Below are 26,581 nucleotides of genomic sequence, written 5' to 3'. Positions count from 1 at the left end.
GGCTATCGGCCGCGGTGAAGCCTGAGGCGCCCGAAGATTTGGAGCACTACTCTCGTGACACGTGGACCCCCTTCATCTGTTACGTCTTCAGAGGAAGCTTCGGAAAAATAATAATAATAATAATAAAATCGACATTTTCCACCCCAATTTTGACAAGTAAAAAAAACTGACCCTTTTTTTATTATTATTCTGAAAAACTAAGCTCTAAAAAAAAAAAAAAAAGAAGAAGTGAAAAGCGAAAACAACATTTCAGTACTTTTATAATTTTCTTAAGAAAAAATAAAAATTACTTTATAAAAAATAAAAAACAAAAAATCATAAAAATACTCCACACCATGATGTAAATGGAAAATGAATATTCCAAATATGAAATAATATTAATATAAATAAAATATTAACTTATATATTTAAAATAAAATGTTATTGATATAAACATTTTGTTTATTTATTATTTTATCGATTATTATAAATGGATATATTTATATATTCAAATAATTTAATTAATTAATTATAAGTATATTAAAATATTCTACTAAATCATTTTAAAATAAAAAAGAATAATAATCAAATACCTTATAATAATGTCATATATTATATTAATAAAAATAATATACTGTTATCACATGTCTATTGCATAAAATTATATATATATTACTATTTTTTTATATAAATGAAAGCACAAAACCGAATAAGATTTCATATATTTCATTTTTATAAAAAAGAATTTTACTTTTCCTTGTCAAAATTTATTTTTAAAAGAAGAAAAAATAAAAAATAAAAAATATTTTTAGAAAAAAAAAAAATAAATGAAAACTACAAAATGTTTTGTAAACCCAATGCAACATTATCTAGTTCTTTTCATAAAAGCAAAGAATTTTTTTTTTAAATATATATATATATAATTTCAAGTAATTCACATTATATTTTATTTTTATTCATAATTTTTATAATAAATTAAGTAAAAGAATTTGCAATATATATTTCAGACCAATTTCCAACATTAATAAAAAAGAGAGAAGATTCTTAAATAGTCTCTAAAGCCCAAAGGCAATTTTTTTGGCTCTTATAATATTAATATTTTTTTTTTCCTTGTCTATGTACTCTTCCAAATTCAAACTGGGTTTTTTTTTTGGTACTGTGTTGAATAGTGCCATTCAATCTTTAATATTAAAAAAAAAAAAAAAAAACACATACTGTATAGAAACAGAATAGAAGATTATTTTTGAGTCATATGTAAATGAAAAATAGCAAAGATTACCAGAAGTAGTGGTGGCTGAATCTTTAACAATGGAGCAAAATGTTCCAAGGCCATGAAAAAAGAAAGTCAGGGGTAATACCAATGGGAATCTAAAAAAAACAGGAGGCAGAGCGAGTGTGCCTTAGCTTATTGGTCTTCTTTTCCTCTTCATGGGAGATTACGAGGAGATTGGACTCGTTCTCAATCATCATCTTGGCAACCAGGTAGCCAGCTATGCTCCATGTCTGAAACTTCCTTGCTTGTTTTCCGACGTAACGCCCTGTTTTACCATCGTAGTACTCAGGCCACCCATCTTTGGAAAGACGCTGCTCCACCAGGTCTATTGCCCGCTTTGCAATTTGGGGCCTGCCGATCTTGATACAAGCAGCTGTAAGTAACCACAGCAGAACTGCACAAACAGTCCAAACCACAATAGCATATTAGGCATAAATACAGGACAAAGCTCAGAGTGTAGGGAGCCTAATTCATGACTCAATTCTTAAGCTCATTGATTCAATAAGAAGTAGCAGTGAAATCGAAATAAAATAAGGAGTGGGCACATGAGTATCACCTGGCCAAGAACCACCGTTATGGTAACTCCATGGCGTGTTCTTGGGGTCGCATCCAGTGACGAGCTCCCAATAGTGTCCCTCCAATGCTGGGTACACAACCTTCAAAGGCATCTCACCAATTAATTGTTCCCACCGCTCCTCAACCAGATCCATGATAGCTGTAGCTTGTTCAGATGTGGCTAAAGAGCTCAAGATGGCAATGCAATTTCCAGCTAAAAACCACCGGAAATCCATGCGACCTGGACTGACATTGCCCATAAAATATCCTCCACGTAGGGGCATGAAATCAAACAACCACTCTGGTATAGAGTCAGGTATAATGTTGAATTTATTGACAGCAGTATGGGAATATTCCTCTGTTTTATAACGATAGATGTTATTTAGTTGTGTGATGTCAAGCCAGTAGTAAGTCTGGACGTGGAAACTCAGAGCAGTGATCCGCGCGTCAATTCGCTTGAAAAATTCCTTACCACCGTGCTCTGGTTTCAGCATCTGTCTTGCACACCTAAGTGCAAAATAGAAGAGTGACTGGATCTCAATTGGGTAACCATTTATACCCTGTATCAAAAACATATTACAACTCAGTGATGACAATTGTTTATGAATACAGATACCACCTTAAAATATATCAGCTAAACCTAAAATCAGGCAGAAGAAAGGTAAAAGATTCTTCCAATGCTTTTGACCCTAGCTAGTTAGTCCTAATTTACCCTATGAAAGGAGATAATTTTTTTTTTAAGAATTGGAAAACAAGGAGAAGCTCACCATACTCCTGTCGACCATGCAACATCCATCCGCACACAGAAGTGTTGGAAAATTGTTGAACCCATCGCACAAGCAGAGTTTGAGTATGGACTTCATTCCTCCCTGTACCTGAGGCAGTTCTGAGAATGAATTGTCTCCGGTGCATTTAGTATACGATCTCAGCAGTATAATCCACCAGAACACTGAATCAACAGGTGCAACTCTTCCGATTGCACTTCCACCAAAATCAGCAACCAAAGTCTCCTTCTGTGTCTTAGGGTCATGCAGGACTTTGAAGCTTGCAGGCATCACACCTTCTCCAAGAGTATAGTTATCAATCTTCTTCTGGCAACCTTGAAGGTGGAGGGTCTGCAATAAGAAGTTCTTTACAATCTCAGGCTCTGGAGGGTTTTTCATTAGGCAGGCTAGGCCACTGGGAACAAAATCCCTCACAAAAACCTGCTCATACAAATGAGGAGAATTTGTGAACAATTTGCGAAGCAGCAGAAACATCTCTATTAATTGAGCTGTTCTTATAAATGGAATACATCTAGTTGAAAGAACAGCCATTTGAGCGTACTAAATACTGAGTGACATGAGATGTCTACCGCAAGCAACACTAAAAATCTAAAGCCTTGCACAATGAACAGCAGACTCTATTCATTTCACCCACAGTATTGTTGCTGCTCCTTAAAATGCTTACAATATTTCTATTTGGAATGCTGATAATTTTGGTGAAACGTAAAGAAAAAGATTCCGAAAACGTACAAGCAGCAGGATTGCAGGGATTCTAAACCCGACAAACCAAACGTGAAGAGAATCAAAACATGATGTTAGACTTCCACCATTTTAAAACAGAGGAATTAGCCAATGACAGGAGAACTCAAACAAGTTAATATCACTTCGTACCTACTCCAAAACAAATACGGAGGGAAAAAACTAAATAAATTCGCAAAAATGCAAAAATTCAAAAATTATAAAAAAAACACACACACACACACCATGTGGATATGTGTTTGTTTTTCTCTTCCAAAAAAAACTGAGAAAACTCAGCACAACTAAGTGGATTGTGATATATTTTTAACTTCAGTCCAGTGAGTTCTGTTTTCTGTGGTCTTAACTAATTAACTAACAATGATATAGTCATAATGAAAGTAAGAGTCAAAATATTGATTCACTTTCCTCTCTTTTTCCTACATTTTCTCATCAACCATGAACATATAGACATGCTCACAGAAAAGAAACATAGCATTAGATAATGACATATATAACAGAGAACATTCACTCACAGATAGCAGACAAACACGAAACATACACGCACACGCGCGCACACACATGCAAACAGATAATGTTGTAGCAAAGAGAGACCTGATTGTAGTTCAAAGGCTCAGCACTAGGGTCTATAGCCGCGAGTGTTCCCACAGGCTTTCCTCTGAAGTAGACGAAAGATTTGTGGAGTCTATCCCAAGCTTCATCCACCAAGGAAGCGCCCTCTGTGCCAGTCACCTGATGTCCACTCAATCTACTTCCCGGCGACGTGTTCTGATCAAGATTCCCTATATTCGTCTCAACATTCAGCGGCTGCTTCAATGTACAAACGACCTTCTCTTCGTTCACTTCCGACCGAAAAACCAGAGGCTTCTCAGGCTCATCTGTCTTCTTTACTCCTTTGTCCTCACGAATCTGATCATATCTCTCTAGACTCGCGCCAACACTATGCGATTCCTTCAAAGTCGGCACGCTCCTCCCGCTCCCGCCAGACACATTCTCAGTGCTCTGCTCAGTCTTTTCGCCGGAGGCTTCCGCCGGAGAATCAAGAGGCTTCTCCGACGTTTCGGTAACATCAGGATATGAATAATTCTCTGCTTCCACCATCTGAGGAAGATTATCGAGGTCTACATGTTCGAGGTCTAGCTCTTTGAGTAAGTACTTCACCGCCGGAAGAAGATTCAACTTCTTGGCATCCAAGGTCGAAGCTGAATCAGATGAGGTCGGTTTTTTCTCAGGCATGACATGCTCTTTTTCCAGTTCTTCCTCCGTCGAGACATGCTCTTTCTCCGCTAATACATTCTGTTTTTCCGGTTCTTTCTCAGGCGATGCATGTACTCTTTCCAGTTCTTTCTCCTGTGGGACAGTCTCTTTGTCCGGTGTTTTCTTAGGCGAAACACGCTCTTTTTCCGGTTCTTCCTCAGACAATGCATGTTCTCCTAATGGTTCTTTCTCATGTGAGGCACACTCTTTTTCCGGTGTTTTCTTAGGCAAAACACGCTCTCTTCCCGATGATTTCCCCAGCGAGGGATCCTTTTTGTCCACTTCTTTCCTACGTTCCCGTGATAGTTTCCGTTCTCTTTCGCCGCCGGAGCCCGAAGCCATTGTAGAGAGAGATGGAGCACAAAAATCACTGGGAATTTCTGAGAGTAGAGAAAGAAAGAAAGAGAGTAGAAAGAACTATTTATAGTGTGGAGCGACGAGGGAGCTTCACAGCATGCAGTCGTTCTGAAGCTGAAGGAGGCCGTTAGAATCGAAACAGACTCAAATCATTGACCTTTACATGCATCGTTATTTACGAGAACTGCCATAGAATGCTTTGTGATTGAGTGAGGTGATCACTGATCAGTGAAAATTAACGCTATCTTTGCTTTGAAAGACTTGGCAAAACGTGAAAGAAAGAAAATAAAGAATTTGAGGGAAAATGTAATAAATATTTTAAAGAATATTCATAAATTAAAATTTTACATGTTATTTTAAATTTATTTTATAATATAAGGATTTAATAATTTAGAAATGTATAAGTTTTTAATTAATTTTAATATAAATAAATATGAAAATTTTTTAATATATATATTTAGGCATATTAGTCAAGAACGGTTTCTAGAAACATGTGAGAAGAGGTATAAAAGGAAATCACGAAGAAAAAAGAAAATAACATTAAAATCAAGTGAAGAAATAAGATGAAGTTGAAGAAAATAAACTTTAAATTTGTATTCAATTTTAGATATCTTCCCTTATGAACTATGAGACAAACCACATATTGTTTCAAAACCCAAAAAGTTGGTAATTCAACACTAGAAATTATTTAGGAAAGTGAGATTTGATTCACTAATATGAAAATATTTAAAAAAAAAGAACTTCAAATATTTTAAATTAGTATTATTTTCATTTATTTAAAAATAATTTGAAATGCATGCACTTTTTAATGAGTCATCCAATTATTCTCAAAAATGTCCCTTCATTTGTCCGGTCATCTAAATCAATAATAAATTATTATTTTATTATTTATGAATTTGTTTCTGTATAAACATGATAAAGTAAGAATTTGAAAAAAAAAAGTTTATTCTAGTATTAATAAGTTAAAAATAAATTCATATTCTTGATAATAAATAAACCAATAATAAATTCGTACTTATTATTTAATATTAATAATTTTTTAATATAATAGTGAATAAAATTTGTTGTAAGAATTTTTCAAATATAAAATGTTTTATTATATGGTTGTACTTTGATATATAATACAAAAATAAATAAATAATTTATATTAAATAAATTAATCATAATTAAAATAACTAAATTTATTATGTATTATTTAATAGACAACCTTATTACTTTTTGAATTGGTAATTATGATTAAATAGAATTTATTTGACAACATTTCCTCTTAAAATTCTAGAAAATAAAAAAATATTAATCCTATTTAAATAGGAATTTTTTTACATAATATTTCCTAAATTTTTAAAAAACTAAAATAAGAATCCACGAGGTGTTTGTTTCTAGAGAGAACAAAAATATATCAAATAATAAAATAATAAAATAATGATAATAATAATAAAATATCTAAAAAGAATAGAAATGTCTATACGAAAGGAGTTTAGTTATCAATTGATTTGAATGACATGACAAGTAAATAATATTTTTAGGAATAATTAAATAACTCATTAAAAAGTGCATGTACTTCAATTTATTTTTAAATAGATGAAAATAATACTAATTTAAAATTTTTAGGGTTATGGTTGGAATCCTAACATGTGAAGCCTATAATAAGAAAAACTCAAGTCTATTATACTTCAACTGCTCAAAAATAATGAACCAATTTTATGTCAACATGTGTAATTTCAAATTATTAAAATAGTTTTTTTTTTATCTAAATAAAAATTTAATTATTTTAATAAAATAAATTGGCAATTAAAAAAATCAATATTAACATCAAGAAAATGTTATTGCTAAAAAATTGTATTCTTATTTATATAAAATTATTACCACAAAAGATAAATTTAATTGAATGCATGCCAAGACAAAGCAATGATATGCTAATTCAAATGAAATTATTATTATTATTCTTCTTATTATTATTATTAAAATTTTGAAGTCTATTTAAAATTAAGTACAACTTCATTTTGTTTAATGGTTTGACTTATTGGGATAATATTTTGACATTTATTCAAAGGATGGTTGATAAATCAACTTGATGATTTAATATAATTGAATAACTTATTTTAAATAATTAAATAAATTAGGTATATTAGTAAACTAACTTAATAACATAACTTAACTTCAAAAATAACTTAAAATATTAAGTTAAAATAATTAAGTTCTACTCAATCTCAAATTTATCTTTTTTTTATGCACAAGAGTCATTTTAACATCCACCGGGTAAAGGAAGAAAAAAAAACGAAAAGAGAATTAAAAAATGGATTTAAAGTCAACCAATTATTTGTATATTCTATTTTAAATTTATTTCACTTATTTTAATCATTTCATATAAAAATTAAATAATTTAAAAATGTGTAAGTTTCTAACTAATTTTAATTATACTTTGATTTTTTTTTTTTTTTTTTTTGGTATTCTCTATAATACTATCAAACACGAGAAAACATTTTTTTAGCAATTTAAAAAAAATGGATTTAAAATTAATTAAATAACCTATTAATTTCTTCAAATTCATTTCACTATTTCTCTTTTCTCCATAAAGATTAAAAATATGAAAACTTATAAGTTTTTAATTAATTTTAATTATATTTAATTATCTTTTATATTTTTATGATTAAAAAAACATGAGAAAACCAATTTTTGTTTTTCATTAAAAAAAAATAGAAAAACATATTTGATACCTAAAAATTACAATTTTATGTTCTTAAAAAAACAGTTTTATGTTGGAATATGATATTTTAAAAAATATTTTAAAATTATTTTTAATTGTTTTCACTTGTTTCTTGGAAAGCTATATTAAAAAATAACAATAGTATAAATATGAGAAATTATTAAAAATAAATTATTCCATATAAATTTTATTTTTAAAACATATTTAAAAATATAGAAAATATATTAAGAATATTTTAAGTTCTCAAATATTTTTTTTTTTTTACAAAAAATCAGATTTCTAAAAAAATTATTTTATAAAATTGTTTTAAAATATACTTTCCAAACATGACCTCATTTTCTTTAACAGTTAATATTTTTTTAAAACCAAACATAATCAAGTAAAAACTAAACTTTAAATAATACCCTCTAAATCCTATCATATTTTTTTATCCTTGATCACATTTTTTAGGATAAAAATTATAGAAATTTGGTGATATTGGTGATGGAATATTTTGGAAATATAAAAAATAATAATGGAAAAATTCTATAAAAAAAAATGATAAAATAAGTAATAATGCAAGTAAGAAGGTTTTTTTTTTATATATAAATAATAATAATAATATAAATAATCAAATTTAGAATATTATGATATCTCTCACATTAGATAGAAAAAATGTTTTTAAAATTGATCTCTAATCAAGTTTTTGAAACCGTTGTAAAAAATAATTTACTTAAAAACTTAATCCAAACAATCTTTGTAGGCGTTTGGATTGGGGATTGAATTGATTATAAAAACATGAGTTTAATTATTTGATTTATAAGTGAACAAGGAAAAATATTGTATTTTAAATTTTTTTTTAAAACTAAAATTTTAATATATTATTTTATTTTCAATTAATTTTTATATTTATCCTATTATTTTTTAAATGTAATAAGAAAACAATTTAAAATAATTAAAACATATTATCAGAAAATATCATATTTAATTTAATTTATTTATTTTTTTGTCTAAAAAATCATAAATAAATAGCCTAATATTCTGCTCTCCAGAAATGTTCACAACTTAATGTAATCATTGTTTGCTACAATAGAAAAGAATGCATCCAAATTTAATTCTCTAGAATACTAGGGAAAATAAAAGAAAGAGAAAGAAAGATAACGAGAACTTGAATTTAGAGAAAAATGGAAAACCTGCCTCACGCCCTCAACAATGTCATATGATTGTATCGGGTTTAGATCAGCTGAGGCTTCTGTCTTATTGGGTTCTCCAAATCTAAAGATTCAAAATTACAATTTCCTCGGGCTTCCCACACTTTCTCAGCAGCCAAACGAACCTTAGCTTTTGTTCAATACAAAGAAGGAAGAACCTAAAAAAGAAACTCAAACAACACTGCAAATACAAAGTTGAAGTCGGTTACAGTGTGAGTGGTGGTCGCTGCAGCCTCCGCCGCCCAACCTTGTCGCCTACCACCGTCTGGCTGAACTCTCTTCATTGGCCATCACCTATTCAGTGGTATACACTATATAGACTCTGGTCGTGATAGGGGCCGGTCTGGGCCCACCGTATTTGAAGCCCATGGGCTCAATGAGACAGGCCTAATAAACGTTTGGACAAGGCTCGAGTTTGGCCTCCTAGTTTTGAAGAAGTGTCGTATAGACAAAAAGCCCTTTAGTTTGGTACTAAATGTATAATTTTAATTTGGTTTAATTTTTTTATTTTTTAGATAGAGAAAATTGAAAATTATTATTATTTTTTACATAGAGGAAAAAAAAAAAAAAAAGACATGGAAAGGGCTTGTATTAATGTTTTCTTCTATTTTACGCTATCAATTTAATAATTTATACGTCACCAAGATTATTTTGTGTCAGGTTTGAATACTTCAATGCGAATTTACTCCCACTCAGACTCTTCGGTATAGACTTTTTATTTTTTCCCTGCCAAAACTACCCCTGAAGAATGGGTTAATTACACTTCTGGCCTCCACGGTCTAATTTAATAATGGCTCGGTAGTTGTTGTTGGGCTATGAACCTATGATTTGCATGTGAGCAAATGAGTGGCACAAAAATCGAGGCATTTTCGTTAATATGCCTTGATTGATGGGCCCTTTCTAACGATAAAAAAGGAAAAAGATCGAAGGCGAAGAGTGAGAGAGAAGATATGGTGATTCCGTGTCCAACTCAAAGTAGAAAATTTTTTTTCCACCTTTTGCATTTTTTATAAATATAAAAAATGAAAGTACCGAAATGTCCCCCGGAAAAAAAAACAGTAAGCCACGTCTCCATGGCCTGAACATATGATGAAAAATCTGAAATAAATAAAATAAAGAGGGAATTTTTTTAAAAAAAAATTAAAATTTATAAATTATTTTTATATACTATTTTAAATTTATTTAATTTATTTTAACTATGTAATATAAAAATTAAATAATTAAAAAATATATAAAACTTTAATTAATTTATTATAGTAATTTACCATCCTTATATTTTTACTACTTTCAATCATCACACTCAATTAATAGGTGACAAAAATCATAATGTATGTCCATTTTGATATTATTATATGGCAATTTTTATTTATAAAAATAAATAAAAGAGGTAGGGGTGGAAAGGGAAATTACTTCAATCCCTTGACTAAAATAAAATTTCAAAAAAAAAAAAATGAAAATGATGGAATAAGGTGGATGGTTGATGGTTTGTGGGTGAGGGGGATGGTAGGGGTGTTTTGGTCATTATGGAAAATGGGCAGCAAATAGAGGAGAATCAAGTATCTTATCTGGAAGGTGATTCTCCAACTGCCACCGAAGAACAGGGTGTGAAACCACGATTCCGTGAGCAATGTGAATTTCCTATAATGCCCTTCCAGGCCAACACGGAAAATTAATTCCATCGTTATAATTATAGAGTCATTTTGATAAAATTAAGGAGGGTTTTTATTTAAAAATTAATCGAAATGTGACCTTATTAATACATTTTTCAAAGATTTGTACAAGATAAACTTTTGAAATGGGAGACGTGTGGAGGAATCTACCAAACATGCCCTCTGAAGTTTTCCCCACAACCAAACAAAAGGGAGAGAAAAAAGGAAAGGGGAATTCCATGGGCAGCAGCAAAGCTACAAAATGGGGCAAAAGAGAAAATGTGAGGAAGAATCATGGGCTATTTCGGAATCCGACAAACCTTTGTGGGACAGTACCCAAGTCCCGGTCGCAGTCTCCTCATCCTGAAGGAGAAAACATGACCATGGAGGCAAAAAGGCAAAGAAGAAGGAAGAGTAAAGAGGCAGTCACATAGATAGCTCATGAACCCTCAATCATCAACCCCACTACCATGGATTTTCTCTCCATTTTCTTCCCATTTTTCATTCTCAAAGTCTTCATCAAATTGAAGTACCCTCACACTATGATCATCTCAACAATCTTCCACACCACCACCCACCACCACCACCGCCGCTACTGACCAGTTCAGCCACTACATTTCTGCGTCAATCCTCTCTTCAACCACCAAAGTTGAGAAGTTTTCACTTGGGGGGGTCTTGATGCCTGGTTTAGTTTCGGTGAAAACCCCACCTGCCTCAACGCCGCTCAGAATTTTCCTTCCAGAAAATTCACAATGCGACGGTTCCAGAAACGGGTCGCCGCAGGTTCAGCGTCGGATGGCGTCGCCGTCGCCTTCCACGTCCACCTCCCGAGCCAGGCCCTCCCCCGACCGGGGCTCCGGCAGGAAGAAGACTACGCCGGAGAAGACGACAATCGACGAGTCCTCCCTAGACAACCCTGATCTGGGTCCGTTTCTCCTCAAGATGGCCCGCGACACCATCGCCTCCGGCGACAGTCCCAGCAAGGCTCTCGATTTCGCGATCCGCGCGGCGAGGTCCTTCGAGAGTTGTTCGGGTTCGGAGCCGAGTTTGGACTTGGCCATGTGCCTCCACGTCGTGGCGGCGATTCACTGCAGCTTGGGGCGGTTCGAGGAGGCGGTCCCAGTCCTGGAGCGGGCTATTCGGGTCCCGGATCTGGCAAAAGGATCGGACCACGCTCTGGCCATGTTCTCTGGCTACATGCAATTGGGCGACACCCATTCGATGCTGGGTCAATTGGATAGATCAGTCTCTGCTTACGAATCGGGTCTAAAGATCCAGACAGAGACTCTGGGCGAATCCGATCCGAGAGTTGCAGAGACTTGCAGGTGCGCTCTTCTTGAATCAGAATAATATTATATATTAGAAAACTTAATTATTGGTTATATATTATATTATCTTTAATTAAATATTTATCCTATAAATATTGCTCGTATGAAATTATAGTTTTGGAGGTTGCCCACCTGAGTTATGATTCCTGCCATTAGCCTCTACCTAAAGACCTAAATAAATAAATAAATATACCAAAATCCAGCTTGAACAAGAAGCCGTTAATAAACTTGGGTTATTTGGTGCACTTTAGTTTAGAGTGAGGTCTTGGGCTAACGTGCGCGACAATATGATTCTCTTCACCCGCGCCTGCAAAATGTTTACGTTAGTGGGGCCCTTTTGCTGTATTTAACGTGCGCAGACGGGTGTCCTTGGTTATCTAACGTAGGCCCCACGAACTTTTTCGTCCATATTCGGTAATCAATTTCTCGGTAGCCTCCTAATTTGTAGTAGGTAACTTATTAATTTATTCAATGACGTCAAATATTTTCACTTCCTCGAAATGTTAAAATCTTAAAATAAAATTTTGAAAGTACAACGTCAATTTCCGGTTTTTAATAATTTATTCAGAAAATTTTATTTTTAAAAAACTAAAAAATAGAAAAAATATATTTAAAAAGGGAAAATGAACTCATTTGTAACAATCATTGTAAAAATAGAAGAGTGCAATCAGTGAGGGAAAATGATTGATTTTGCAATCAAACTGAAGGAGGAGATTTTTTGTATGTCATGGAGGATGTGAATTTTTAGAAAATGGTCATGAAGATATATTAGGATCCGCATTTTCCTCATAAATTGATTTTGGAAATGGCAGGTACTTGGCTGAGGTTCATGTTCAAGCACTGCAGTTTGATGAGGCAGAGAATCTCTGTAAAAAGACCCTTGAAATCCACAGGGAGCATAGTGAACCAGCCTCCCTTGAAGAAGCAGCTGATCGTCGGCTTATGGCTCTAATCTGTGAGGCAAAGAGAGATTATGAGGCTGCACTTGAGCATCTTGTCCTTGCCAGTATGGCGATGATTGCAAACGGTCAAGACAATGAGGTTGCTGCAATAGATGTGAGCATTGGTGACATTTACTTGTCCCTCTGTCGTTTTGATGAGGCCGTGTTTTCATATCAGAAGGCACTTACAGTCTTTAAGTCCACAAAGGGTGACAATCACCCTTCTGTGGCATCAGTGTTCATTCGCCTTGCTGACCTCTACTTCAAGACCGGAAAGCTACGAGAATCCAAGTCATACTGTGAGAATGCCTTGAGAATATATGCAAAACCTGTGCCTGGAACCACACCTGAAGAGATTGCCAATGGGCTGACAGAGATTTCAGCCATTTATGAAGCTGTAAATGAGCCTGAGGAGGCATTGAAGCTCTTGCAGAAGGCAATGAAGTTATTGGAAGACACCCCTGCCCACCGTAGCACGATTACAGGGATAGAGGCACAAATGGGCGTGATGTTCTACATGGTTGGGAGGTACGGGGAGGCTCGGGCCTCCTTTGAGAGTGTTATAGCAAAGCTTCAGGCCAGTGGGGAGAGGAAATCATCCTTCTTTGGAATTGTGTTGAACCAGATGGGATTGGCTTGTGTGCAGTTGTACAAGATTGATGAGGCTGCCGAGTTGTTCGAAGAAGCAAGGGGGATATTGGAGCAAGAGTGCGGCCCGCATCACTTGGATACTCTAGGGGTATATAGCAATCTTGCTGCAACTTATGATGCTATGGGGAGGTAACCATTATGTTTAGTTTCATTTTAGTGCTTAATCATCTCTTTTCAAGTAGTTGTTCACCTCATCGTTGATTCTCTGCTACATTTTCTTGTCCATTTGATCTTGATATGTCATATCAGTCGATTTGGGTTAACTAATCCCTTCGGTTTGTGTTGCAATCTTTTAGTTCTTTGGCTTACTTCTCTAGGGCAAAAGTTTAGTATTCTCCATTTTTGGAGCTACCATGTTGAGCACAAACTTGTGTTTGTTGCAGGGTAGAGGATGCAATTGAGATATTGGAGTACATACTTAAGGTGAGGGAAGAAAAGCTTGGAACAGCAAATCCGGATGTGGATGATGAGAAGAAAAGGCTAACTGAGCTCTTAAAACAAGCAGGCAGGGTTCGGAACAGAAAAGGAAAATCACTTGAAAATCTCCTTGTTTCCAACCCCCAAGGGATGAAAAAAGAGGGAACAAAGAGGTGGTCAGGGTTCGGTTTCAAAACTTGACCAGGAATATCCCCTCTGTTGCTGCCTTCCTCTTTCTCACAGAGAGACTCCACTCTTTGTAACATAGAAGAGTTTCCATTTTATCGTTTACTTTAACTTGGTTGTTTCTTTGAATATTTGTGCTGTGATCTTGAAGATGTTCACTGAAAGAAAAGTTGAAATGCATGGAGTGAATAAGTTTTTATAAATTGTCTGTTGTCATACGGTTTTTCATCTACTAATGTGATAAGGGTATAAATAATGAGACATAAAAACAACGTTTGAGCAAGAACTGATATCTACCATACAAAAGTTCTGAACCATTAAAATGAAATCTAAACCTTTGAACAAGGTATGAACAAACCGTACGAGGATATAAGCACACAAAGAACGGGACGGGAGAAAAAATGTGTACTTGAAATGGAATGATATATTGATTGGTGATGTCGTCTGGATATATGCTAAAAAAGTGTCCTTTGTTGTAGCCTGATCGTGTAATTGATTTTTGTACCGTTCTTTCGGGTGTCAGTACTGTTTCTGACGGGGGTGCTCACACTCGCTTCCTTGGTTTTTCTTCTTATGCTTATAACCACATGCTTTTCCTATTGAGCCGCCAAGCATGTGTAACGCACGGCATATTAATTTGTAGACTATATACATCATACTCCGTTCATCAGAGTCACTTTTGTTGTAGTAATTGGATTGTTCACGTGACGGTGTGGTCATGCCTTAGGAGCAATGTTTTCAAAATCGGACCGATCATTGAATTGAAAAAGGTACCGGTTCATGGTTCACTGATCGAACCCACGGTCGAATCGCGATTGAACCGATAACGTCATAAATTTATATTTTATTATTTTATATAATATTAAATTTTTTTAAAAAAAATTATAGCTAAAATTTTATAATATCTATCAAAAAATTAATCAACAAATAAAAATAACACATTAAATAATAAATATAAAAGTAATAAAACATAAAAAATAAATATCAAACGTTTGGATTGTTGGAGCAGCTACTCCCACTGCATTGGCCGAGGAGGGTCCGTGAGGGCTTATAGCGGGGGGAGGGGGAGATTTATAGTTGCCCGAGTGGGAGCCTGTTGTGGCGTGTTGGGGGCAGGCCTGGAGGCGGGCGACAACTGTTGCGGTTTGGAGAGGGAGAGTTTGAAAGAAGGTTATATATCCTCCAAAATGGCGTCGTTTTGAACTATAAAAAAAAAAAAAAAAAAATTAATCGAACCCTCAGTTCATCCGATTCGATCTTGGTTCAACCTATTTCTGGTCTAATTGACTGGACTGGATCGGAACCGTAACCGATCGATCCGATCTGATCCGATTTTTAAAACCATGTTTGGGAGTGCTAGCCACTCAAGGTTACTGTGATCGAATCACGGTTCACCGGCAATGAGGGCACGTGTCATTGGTGAGGGAGAAGAGTCCCTATACTGGGTCGGACAGGAACCCCTACCTTTCTTCCCACGAGGGCCACCTGTCTCCATCCCACATTCTAAAGTTGGAATTGGAATATTGTACGGCATCATCTTATTTTGAGGTATTCACGTGCTCGTGTACCATGTGATTAATGTCACCTTAATTATATTTGATCATGGTTTCCTGATTGATTAGGCCTCATGCTGCATTTTCTCATATTTCCTTTCATTTTGTTCCTTTCCTTTTCCCACTTTTTTTTACTTCAAATTATTATTGTACGTCATTTCTGTCCAGAATTATTTCATGGTCTTCCTGGAGGTAGAGATTTCTGGTGTCATTGCCACTTGATTTCTGAAATTTTCTGATAGGCATTCATCCTCTAAAGATTTATTAGGTTCTTATTGGGCAAAATTTTCTCTAGGTAGCCCTGAGGTCACAGTGACCACCTCAGAATTGTCAAATGAAGCGGCCATAGGAACATCAACATGTGTCCAAGGCTCAATCATTACAATAAGGAATGTTCATGTTCAGGTACGTACCATTCTGATTGCACTCCAACCCCCCTTCAAATAGGGTTGGTTTCTAAAACAAACAAACAAACAAAAAAAAAAAAAAAAAAAAAGGGAGGGAAACTTGTGTTTTGACGACTATTTGAAAAATATATGATTTTTGAAACCCAATTTTATAAAATATGAGGATCAAATTTTAATATGAAAAGTAATATTATTTTCATACACTTTGAGTCGACTCCATTTTTTGTGCCAAGATTGCCTTCCGGCGGTGATGACCTTGGTGGTAATGGCTTTTGGCTTAGGTTTTTCGGCGTCCAAGGGGGCTTCCTTTTCGGCTTTTTTCTTCATGTTGGAGTGAGGAAGACGAAAGTGTCCTTGTTGTCGTTGTTGCTTCGGTGGAGGAAGTCACAGAACTTCCATCGTTTCGATGATCCCGTGAAGTTGCTTTTCCTGTACCTTCCCGGTGGAGACTCTGTCGCCTTGGTTTCCACACACAGTACGTCCCTGACGGCACTCCCTCGAGTTCATCCACCTCTGATGACAAGGACACTCCGGGTCCATTACAAATAAAATAAAATAAAAAAAGGTTACAGTGGTGGCGACGACAATGGACTGAGTTACAATAGCAATGAGCTTGACACCTTTGGATTTTTCTCAAATATGAAATAGAATTTCAATTGAAAAATATGCTTTTGATAGAGGAGAGAGGAACGGCTTCGAAGGCTGACAAGCTCGAGGGAGTGCCGTTGGTTACGTACTATGTGTGGAAACCCAAGGTGGTGGAGTCTCCACTGGGAAGGTGTAGGAAAAGCAACTCCACGGGATCATTGAAATGGTGGAAGTTCCGTGACTTCCTCCACAGGAGCAATAACTACGGCAAAGACACTTTCGTCTTCCTCACTCCTCGCTCCAGCATGAAGAAAAAAGCCAAAAATGAAGCCCCCTCCGACGTCGAAAAACCTATGCTAAAAGCCATTGCCGCCAAGGTCATTGCCGTCGAAGGGCAATCTTGACACAAAAAATGGAGCCAGCTTAGAGTGCATGAAATATTGGGTTTTATAAAGTCTATTTCTCATGTTTTATAAAGTTGGGTTTGAAAAATCAGATATTTTTCAAATGACCCCGTCAAAACACAAGTTTTTCCAAAACAAAAAAAAAAAACAAAAAACAAAAGAATGGTAATCAAGTAATTAGTACAATGCAGCCATGGAAATCAAGTACATTATGGTTTTCTATCCCATCAAACAATGGGTGTGATGAAAGCTTGGGAAAATGTTGAATAGCTGTTTGTGAAAGCATGAAGATTCGTCTTGGAATAGCTGTGTACAACTTTAAACCCCACGTGAAAGGGTCTGGGCAGGCGGCCACGTGTTGGAACAGAAATTCTGCATTGTTTTTATGACAGCCGTTTATTTTCATTTCTTTTCTCCTTATGAGCTAAGCTATGCAGATTCATCAATGCATCAGCAACAGATATATGAGAAAAGTAGTAATCGAATTCGGATGTCACCAATCAATATCATAACACAAGCAAGTAGTAATCGATTTGCGTATGACCACATTTTTATTTTTTTTTCTACTTAGACATGGATATGAAGATATGAAGCCGCCAAGCATGTACCAGTGTACCCTTTGAAAAACTAATGAATGGGACCCTGAGATATGAACATATGACGACTGAGATTCAGACATACGGAAATCCAAATGATAAGGTTCTTTGCACAGATGACATGAGATGAGAGGCTGAGAATATTTTCCACACTGTGGCAACCAACTAGGAAAGAGTTGGATGCGACCAAATGAGAAAAATTTCTTTTCTGGGTAGTGACTCATCGACATCCCTGACGGGCTATTTGGGGAACCCCATCTAGCTTATAGCTGTTAGGTGCATTGTATTCACTATTCACAGTGAATTGTCACATTTTTCAACATTTTATCATCTTAAAATGTCCTCAAGTGGCCGCCTGCCCAACTTCCTCGCACTTAAACCATTGAAATTTGGCATCCTCACAAACAATCTATACCTATCAGCATGTGGGCAACTTATATTAATTGATGTCCTTGCTTTAAAATCTTGCCTTGGTGCAAGCATGGAGACATCGACTATGGCTGCCCAAGTTCCGCCCCGAGCCAGGACCCATCAGCCTTGCGCTGCTTGTAGGATGCTGAGGAGGAGGTGTGATAGAGACTGCATATTAGCACCATACTTTCCAAGCTATGAGGCTGAGAACTTCGCTGGTGTGCATAAAGTGTTTGGTGCTAGCAATGTTATCAGAATGATTCAGGTGATAGTCCTTTTGCTTTTAATTTCTTTCTGGGTAACATTATCAGTTCATGTAATCGAATTTGGAGGATTTGATAAATCTTGTGTTGGTATCAGATGGTGGAGGAATCGAGGAGGGAGGATGCTGTCAAAGCCATAATTTATGAAGCAACAGCAAGGCTTAGAGACCCTGTGTATGGCAGTGCTGGAGCAATTTTCCACTTGCAGAAGATGATTCAAGACCTCAAAACACAACTGGACTCGATAAGAACTCAAACACTGGTGCTTCAAGAACAAAGAGACCAGTTGTTAGGGATTCTAAAAAATGTTCATCACATGGATCCAGTTTCCCCCATGGATTTCCCCATGTTTGGCGCTGCTGGTTCCTTATCCAATGGTGATATATTGTGCTATGATCCTTCTACATTTCCCTTAGACAGTGACTGGACTTGGTGAGGAACAAAAACAAAAGATGCATATATATATTTTCAGTTTCAAAGAACTCTTATTGTACAATTATATTCCCAAAGAATGTTAGTTGGTAGAATCATGTTCTAGTTTCCCCTTTGTTATATGCCTATTGATCATATAATCTTAATAAAAAAAAAAAAAAAAACCAACAGCAGTCTTCCTTCTTGTTGTTTCATTGATCACCTTTCTGCTTTCTTCTTCTTCTTTTTTCCCTGCAACTTCCTTCAATGGAAACGCATGGTATTCAGATTTATCCACAAAATTAATTCTGTGTCAATCCAAGGGAATGAGACCAAACTGAGAGTCTGTACAAACCCGTACAAGACGACAAAAGAGATAGGTGAAGAGGTTCTTTTTCATTGGAAGTAGCTGGAGGGGGTGGAAAGTGATGAATGCCTAACTATGGTTTTGGAGATTTGGATTGGATCCCATATGTAAATAGTCATATAGAGGTATCTTTCAGTGGCTTCTCTTCGAATTGATGAGGAATGGAAGTATTAAATAGTGAATAGCAGTGTTCCATTTTCTATTTTCAATGCAGAGTCTGCAGAAAAGTCAAAGAAGAAGTGGTGATGAAGGGCCACCATGTTAATTTGTGTTTCCAGATGAATGCCAACCCACTTTCTTTCTTACTTTCTTTGTGATTTTGTTAGGAATCTAACCAACATATTTTCATCCGCCAACCAGGATGGATAGACGGCATTGCTTTTGCATTAGGTCATTATCTATGTATACATCCATTTAGACCAGTAGATCGAATGTCAGAAAAGAGGAGGAAAAGAAATATATAGTGAATTTGTACATCAACCCATTTAACGAATGGTAACTTTTTTGAAGTGATGGGGAAGAGGATCCAAACATTTCACTGAAAAACCCTACAATTATTAGTGATTTTGAATATGATATCTCATAGTTGAATCTTTTTCTATGTAATGGGAAAGAAGCACATGGAACATTTATCTTGGATACGTTATTTTGTGATGTCAATGAAAAATTCTACTAAAAAAGACGGTTTAGTTGATCTTTCAAGGTTTAGTGGGTGTTTAATAAACATACTTTTATCTTTGCTCTTAAGAGTTTCAAGGATGAATTCCTTTAATTGATTAATTGGAATAGACTCTTTTGGAAAAATTTGAAGATTCATAAGAGGTTCTTGTGCTTTAGAATCTCGGTACCATGATGATGATTTTCTTTTGATGGAAATCTTATGGATGGATCAACAATTATTTAAAGAGTAATTTGGACATTTTTTTTCATTCGTGGTTTTTGTAAAGACTTCAATTTGTTTTACCATTTGAGCAATTTGCTTTTCTAGTTGAATTAAATGGAGTTTGTCATTATGATTAGTAGGATGTTATTAGAAGAAGTAACATGATCGACCAAAGTTGGTTATGTTACTTTTAACGTCTCATTTAGAGACGTTAGTATAGATGCATTGCTACACTCATTGTGCCTTTGAGCAAAAAAAGACTTTAAAGTTATCTCTTAAGAGAGTGTGATTTCACTAATTCAAACATGTTGTTTTTCTTTACCCTCGAAGAGTTTTAAGGAGATTCTTGAATTTTTAGAAGAAGTTGCTTTACACCCCAAGAGTTCCTTTGAGTCATAAGACTAAAGCTTGCTTCAGTTTCAACCACTTTGACCACATTAGAATGAGCAGATTAATTGATTTTTAGATGACCAAATTTGTTTTGGGAGAATGAGTAGACTCTTGGATGATCGAATTTGTTTTTTAACTCCTCAAATAAGGAAATTTATAGGAAAAAAAATGTAAATTTGATAATTTAAGGGGGACAATCTCTAATATGCCCTCTAATTCTTCTTATAACGACAAAAACACCATTTTAAGCAATTTAATGCTTAATTTCGATCATCATATCTATAACCAATCTTCAAATCTTCCTTGATTCTTCACAAAATCTTCAATCTTCAAGAAATTTCTTTAAGAGCTCTGCAAATTTTTTTCAAGGTGTTCAAGTTCTTGAAGAAACATTCAATAAATCTTCAAGAAATTTCTCTAATAGCTCTCCAAATTTTATTTGCTCTTCCTAGTGTCTTTTGAAATAAGAGGAACCCTCTAAATCAAGAAAATCCTCAAATTTTATTTTGATGATATATCAAAGTTCTACTAGACAAACTAGGTGTTGTTTGAAAATAATTTTTAAAAATAGTTTTTCTAATATTAAAAAAAAAAGTAGAACTAAAATATCTTTAACTTTTTTTTTAATAAAAAACCGCCTTTTAAAACTTGTGAGGAATGTATGGTATTTTATAAGCATTATACTATTTTCACTTTTTTTTTTTTTTTTTAAGATGGTTTTAAAAAATAATTATATAAATATGGATAATGGTTGAACATAAAATTTAAGAAACATTTGGAAAAATTCAAAAGATATTTTGAATGTTGCTAAGTCAACATTTCCGAAAAGTTAGGAAGTGAGAAACAACTAAGGAAACAACACTTGTAAAATGAAAACTTGAATTGCACTAGAACACTTTACAAAGTGCTGAATGCCTAGAGGAAATAAAGTCATACTCTAGGTATTCGAGGAACTCTTTGTAAGGTTCCTTACATCTCTAAAAGTCTCTGGAATTACCCACACAAATTCTATGCATGACATATGTATGGAAGTTTCTAAAAATCTCCACACTACTCCACCTTCTTCCATCCTTACGTAGAAATATGTGGGTCTCTCTAGGAGTTTCTAAAGTCTTACCGACCTTTGTTGCTCTCCTGTCAAAGCTCCGAGGGTCATCTTGAATAGGTTGTGACACTGTGCTACAATCTTTCTACAGTTCCCTTAGACTGTGACTGGATTTTGTGAGGAGGAAAAACAAAGAAAAAACTACACAACTGCAACAGCCACGGTTTGCAAAAAGATTTTAGGTGAGCAGATACATATATTCTCATTGATCACCTTTCTTTTTTTTTTTGACTCCAACTTGCTTCATTGTAAACGCAATCTTGAGTCAGTCCAGGGGTATAACACTACAAAGTTAACCAGTACAAGAGCACAAAAAGGATAAGGTGAAGAGGTCTTTTTCACTGAGGGGGTGGAAAGTGATGAATGCCTAACTATGTTGCTGATCTGGTTTTGGAGATTTGGATTGGATCCCATGTCTAGATAGTCATATAGGGATAGCTTTCACTAGCTTCTCTTTGGGTTAGTGAGGAATGGAAGTAGTCAATAGTGAATACCAGTGTTCCATTTTCTATTCTCTATTCAGAGTCGGCAGAAAAGTCAAAGAAGAAGAAGCTCGTGATGAAGGACCACCATGTCCATGTGTTCCACATGCCAACCCATTTTCTTTCTTCTTGATTTTGTTAGGAGTCTAACCAACATATCTTGATCTACCAACTAAGATGGGCAGACAGCATTGCTTTTTGCAATAGGTCATTATCTGTTGTACTACGTGGCTTATATTGAGTGAAAGACATAAAAAAAAAAAGGGTCGCAACGGTATTTGTCATTCAAGCTTATATTTTTATTATTAAGGGCGAAAGATAGTTTGGAAAGGGGGGAGGGGGGAGGGGGGCTATACACTTCAGGGTATGTTTTGGAATTTCATTACTTGAGGGTTAGTATAAATATCCTTTTATATAACCCTAATTTGAGAAATAGTCAAAATCTTATTCCTTATTCCCATGAATGTAAGCAATCTATTAAACCACGTTAAATTTGTGTCTTTTTTTTCGTTTTTCTCTAATTTTTCACTAGGAATCGTTGTACGAAAATCAACATTATCTACACCTACATCCATAAAAGAAAAAGGAAATTGGTTTATATGAATAACCATGACAGTGAATTTGTACATCAACACGGTATATTTAGAGTTATTGGATTAAAAAGTTGGTTTTAATCCTCCAATTTTTGTCCTCTCTTTTTATTGTAAAAGTTACATTTTTTTTAAACTACATATAAATAATCGAAATAATGAATAATTTATGTCAATAATGGTTTATTTTTCAAGTAAAAATATGAGATGAGTTAGATTTACAAATTTAAGGATTATTTTATTTTTTAACCAAGTAATTTTTATGTTTAACATAATATGTAATGGACAAGTAACTTTTTCTAAATAATTGTTAGAGGGAGAGGATCCAAACATGCCACTGACAAATTCTACCATTAATTAATGGGCAATGAGGCTACACACAAATTAAACTAAGATACAAAAATAAGAATACTAATGATTGGGACCAAGATATAAGAATAAATAGAAATATAATATAAATAATGAAACTTAAAAATATATGCATGATAATACTTGATTGATAATACATTTTCGATATATATAATGAGATTTAAATCATTGAATAATATTACAAAAAAATAATATTAAAGTATAAAGGTTGAAATAATGAGACATATAAATGATATGTGTGGCATAATCAGGCGGTGCCTTTTCATTAGTTACTGAAAAAGGTGGTATTTTTTTGGTATATATGTACCCAAAAAAAGGTATATTCTCTACTATTGCGAGACCCAAACTTATCATATGTCATCGGTTAGTTGATTTTTGTAGCGATCTTCTTCTGGGTGACAACACTGTTTCTTTTGAGTGCTCACACTCGCTGCCTTGGTTTTTCTAACCACATGTTTTTTCTATGCTCAGCCGCCAAGCATGTGTAACGCTATGGCACATTAACTAGTAATTGGATTGTTCTACCGTGGCCAGGCCTTGGTCGGAGTGCTAGCTGCTCAAGGTTACTGTGATAGAATCCTGGTTCGTAGACAATGAGGGCACGTGTCATTGGCGAGGGAGAGAGTCCCTACACTTGGTTGGACGGGAGCCCCTACTTTTCTTCCCACGACAGCCAACTGTCTCCATCCCCACATTCTCAAGTTGAAATTGGAACATTGTAAGTCATTATCTTAATTATGAGGTATTCACGTGGTCGTGTGGCATGCGATAATTAATGTCATCTTAATCATATTTGATCATGGTTTACTGATTGATTACGCCTCGTGTTGTATTTTCTCAGTTTTCCTTTCATATTACTCCTTTCCTTCTCCCACTTTTTTTTACTTCAAATTCTTATTGTACATCATTTCTGTCGAGAATTATTTCATGGTCTTCCTGGAGGTAGAGACTTCTGGACTTATTGCCAGTTGATTTTTTAGATTTTCTGACATGCACTCATCCTCTAAAGATGAGCAAAATTTTCTCTAGGCCTGAGATCACAGTGGCCACCTCAGGATTGTCAAATGAAGCGGCCATAGGAGCATCACATGTGTCCAAGGCTTAATCATTAGAGTAAGGAAGTTTAATGTTCAGGTACATACGGTGCAGCCATGGAAGTCAAGAACATTATGGTTTTCTATCTCATCAAATGATGAGTATGATGAAAGCTTTGGGAAAATGTGGAAAATGAGGACAAAGACATGAAGATTGGTCTTGGAATAGCTGTGTACAACCTTAAGCTCCACGTACAAGGATCTGGAAAAGAGAACACCGGCCCTTAGAGAAATTCAACTGCGTTTTTATGACAGCCGTTTATTTTCATTCCTTTTCTCCCTTTATGTGCTAATGTATGCAGATTTCATCCATGCATCTGCAACGGAAAAATATGAGAAAAGTATTTCTTACTTAGGCATGGATATGAAGCCGCCCGCCACCCATGTGTAACGCTTAGGAAAATTAATGAATGGGACCCTGAGATTCGGACATATGCAAATCCAAGTGGTCCGCTTCTGACATGAGATGAGAGAGGCTGAGAATATTTCCCACAACCAAATGAGAATTTTCTTTTCTGGGTAGTGACTCATCTACATCCCTGACGGCCCATTTGGGGAAATCCCATCTTGATTATAGCTGTTAGGTCCATTATACTCACAGTGGAGTGTCGCATTTTTCAACATTTTATCATCTTAAGAATGTCCTCAAGTGGCCGCCTGCCCAACTTCCTTGCACTTAACCATTGAAATTTGGCGTCCTCATCACAAACCATATCTATACCTATTAGCATGTGGGCAACTTTGATTCATTGATGTCCTTGCTTTAAAATCTTGTATTGGTGCAAGCATGGAGACGTCAAACATGGCTGCCCAAGTTCCACCCCGAGCCAGGACTCATCAGCCTTGCGCTGCTTGCAGGATGCTGAGGAGGAGGTGTGATAGAGACTGTATATTGGCACCCTACTTTCCAAGCTATGAGATTGAGAAATTCGCTGGTGTGCATAAAGTGTTTGGTGCTAGCAATGTTATCAAAATGATTCAGGTGATGGCCCTTTTGCTTTTAATTTCTGGGTCACAGTATCAGTTCATGTAATTGAATTTGGAGGATTTGATAAATCTTGTGTTTGTATCAGATGGTGGAGGAATCGAGGAGGGAGGATGCTGTCAAAGCCATAATTTATGAAGCAACAACAAGGCTTAGAGACCCGGTCTACGGCAGTGCTGGAGCAATTTTCCACTTGCAGAAAATGATTCAAGACCTCAATACACAACTGGACTCGATAAGAACTCAAACCCTGGTGCTTCAAGAACAAAGAGATCAGCTGTTAGGGATTCTAAAAAATGTTCATCGCAGGGATCCAGTTTCTCCCATTGATTTCCTCACGTTTGGTGATGCTGGTTCCTTATCCATTGATGATACAGTGGGCTGCGGTCCTTCCACATTTCCCTCAGACTGTGACTGGATTCTGTGAGGAGGAAAAACAAAAGAGAAAACTACGTACACAACTGCAACAGCCATGGTTTGCAGAAAGATTTTATGTGAGAAAATGCATATATTTTCATTTTCAAATAACTCTTATCGTACAATCATATCCCCAAAGAATATTAGGTGGTAGAATCATGTTCTAGTTTACACTTTGTTATATAAATTATCGATCCTATAATCTTAATAAAAAAACCAGTTTGACAGCAGTCTTCCTTCTTGTTTCATTGATCACCTTTCTGCTTTCCTTTTTTTTTTTTTCCTGCAACTTCCTTCAATGGAAACGCAGGGTATTCATATTTTTCCACAAAATTAATCTTGTGTCAATCCAAGGGAATGAGGCCAAAGTGAGAATCAGTACAAACCCGTACAAGACGACAAAAGGGATAAGGTGAAGAGGTATTTTTCAATGGAAGTAGCTGGAGGGGGTGAAAAGTGATGAATGCCTAACCATGGTTTTGGAGGTTTGGATTGGATCCGATATGTAAATAGTGAGGAATGGAAGTAGTCAATAGTGAATACCAATGTTCCATTATCCAGAGTCTGTAGAGAAGTCAAAGAAGAAGCTGGTAGTGAAGGACCACCATGGCAGTGTGTGTTCCAGATGAATGCCAGCCCACTTTCTTTCTTTCTGATATTGTAAGGAATCTATCCAACATATCTTTATGTACCAACCAGGATGGTTAGACGGCAGTGCTTTTGCAATAGGTCATTATCTGTGTATACATCCATTTAAAATATCAGCAGAGAAAAATAATGAACTCTTTTTTTTTTTTTTTTTCTCGACTAATCCATAGGCCCTAAAGTTAACGATCGGGTAAACCTCCAGTGGTCCTGAGGGGACTTGAACTGGTGACCATTAGAGAGCAAATCTAAGCCCGGACCAACTGAGCTACCCCCTCAAGGTTAAAGAACAATAATGAACTTGCACATCAACACATTTAACGATGGTAACTTTTTCTAAGTCATGGGAAAGACAATTCAAACATGACATTGAAAAACCCTACAATTAATTAATGATACTGAAAATGATATCTCATTGCTGAATTTTTTCTATATAATGGGAAGAAGTACAACTCTACCAAGATAGAACTTGAAGGGCATTTAATAGTTGCATTAGACGCAAACATGTGTCCCATCCTCCTTTTCTTTCTCTTTGATCATGGCATCAAGCGTCTTCCTCTTTGAATGAGCCCGTGCCTGATATGGACCATCACAAGAATCACTTGGTTTAG

At 35.3% G+C, this 26,581-nt stretch overlaps 4 protein-coding genes across 4 annotated transcripts; 3 read left to right on the top strand and 1 right to left on the bottom strand.

Annotated features, from left to right (window-relative positions):
• Window positions 1-1,216: 1,216 nt before the first annotated feature.
• LOC117932663 (probable alkaline/neutral invertase F) lies at window positions 1,217-4,924 on the bottom strand. Its single transcript, XM_034853940.1, has 4 exons — window positions 3,922-4,924; window positions 2,575-3,012; window positions 1,809-2,367; window positions 1,217-1,646 (listed from the first exon to the last, which is right to left on the bottom strand). The coding sequence occupies exons 1-4, from the start codon at window positions 4,561-4,563 to the stop codon at window positions 1,348-1,350; spliced, it is 1,938 nt and encodes a 645-aa protein (XP_034709831.1). The 5' UTR covers window positions 4,564-4,924; the 3' UTR covers window positions 1,217-1,347.
• Window positions 4,925-10,790: 5,866 nt separating this feature from the next.
• On the top strand, window positions 10,791-14,213 carry LOC117932384 (protein KINESIN LIGHT CHAIN-RELATED 1-like). The gene is made up of 3 exons (XM_034853624.1): window positions 10,791-11,812; window positions 12,628-13,536; window positions 13,791-14,213. Exons 1-3 carry the CDS (start codon window positions 11,166-11,168, stop codon window positions 14,023-14,025), a joined length of 1,791 nt encoding a protein of 596 aa, XP_034709515.1. The 5' UTR covers window positions 10,791-11,165; the 3' UTR covers window positions 14,026-14,213.
• A 3,801-nt stretch (window positions 14,214-18,014) lies between these two features.
• On the top strand, window positions 18,015-18,794 carry LOC117932743 (LOB domain-containing protein 1-like). Its single transcript, XM_034854036.1, has 2 exons — window positions 18,015-18,234; window positions 18,330-18,794. The coding sequence occupies exons 1-2, from the start codon at window positions 18,040-18,042 to the stop codon at window positions 18,666-18,668; spliced, it is 534 nt and encodes a 177-aa protein (XP_034709927.1). The 5' UTR covers window positions 18,015-18,039; the 3' UTR covers window positions 18,669-18,794.
• A 5,734-nt stretch (window positions 18,795-24,528) lies between these two features.
• LOC117932724 (LOB domain-containing protein 1-like) lies at window positions 24,529-25,547 on the top strand. The gene is made up of 2 exons (XM_034854018.1): window positions 24,529-24,905; window positions 24,997-25,547. Exons 1-2 carry the CDS (start codon window positions 24,711-24,713, stop codon window positions 25,333-25,335), a joined length of 534 nt encoding a protein of 177 aa, XP_034709909.1. The 5' UTR covers window positions 24,529-24,710; the 3' UTR covers window positions 25,336-25,547.
• Window positions 25,548-26,581: the final 1,034 nt, after the last annotated feature.

This window comes from Vitis riparia, chromosome 15 (genome assembly GCF_004353265.1).
Source record: "Vitis riparia cultivar Riparia Gloire de Montpellier isolate 1030 chromosome 15, EGFV_Vit.rip_1.0, whole genome shotgun sequence".
Classification (NCBI taxonomy): Eukaryota; Viridiplantae; Streptophyta; class Magnoliopsida; order Vitales; family Vitaceae; genus Vitis; species Vitis riparia.
This window is presented reverse-complemented; position numbering and strand designations above follow the sequence as displayed.

What these genes read in the sequence shown, in the direction of transcription:
- LOC117932743 (XM_034854036.1), top strand. Translation starts at nt 18,040, where the DNA reads ATGGAGACATCGACTATGGCTGCCCAAGTTCCGCCCCGAGCCAGGACC. An exon ending in ATGTTATCAGAATGATTCAG is followed by an intron (nt 18,235 to 18,329) that starts GTGATAGTCCTT and finishes TGTTGGTATCAG; the next exon opens with ATGGTGGAGGAATCGAGGAG.
- LOC117932384 (XM_034853624.1), top strand. Translation starts at nt 11,166, where the DNA reads ATGCCTGGTTTAGTTTCGGTGAAAACCCCACCTGCCTCAACGCCGCTC. An exon ending in AGAGTTGCAGAGACTTGCAG is followed by an intron (nt 11,813 to 12,627) that starts GTGCGCTCTTCT and finishes TGGAAATGGCAG; the next exon opens with GTACTTGGCTGAGGTTCATG. An exon ending in ACTTATGATGCTATGGGGAG is followed by an intron (nt 13,537 to 13,790) that starts GTAACCATTATG and finishes TGTTTGTTGCAG; the next exon opens with GGTAGAGGATGCAATTGAGA.
- LOC117932724 (XM_034854018.1), top strand. Translation starts at nt 24,711, where the DNA reads ATGGAGACGTCAAACATGGCTGCCCAAGTTCCACCCCGAGCCAGGACT. An exon ending in ATGTTATCAAAATGATTCAG is followed by an intron (nt 24,906 to 24,996) that starts GTGATGGCCCTT and finishes TGTTTGTATCAG; the next exon opens with ATGGTGGAGGAATCGAGGAG.
- LOC117932663 (XM_034853940.1), bottom strand. Translation starts at nt 4,563, where the DNA reads ATGCCTGAGAAAAAACCGACCTCATCTGATTCAGCTTCGACCTTGGAT. An exon ending in AGCCTTTGAACTACAATCAG is followed by an intron (nt 3,013 to 3,921) that starts GTCTCTCTTTGC and finishes TTGTATGAGCAG; the next exon opens with GTTTTTGTGAGGGATTTTGT. An exon ending in GCATGGTCGACAGGAGTATG is followed by an intron (nt 2,368 to 2,574) that starts GTGAGCTTCTCC and finishes TTTTTGATACAG; the next exon opens with GGTATAAATGGTTACCCAAT.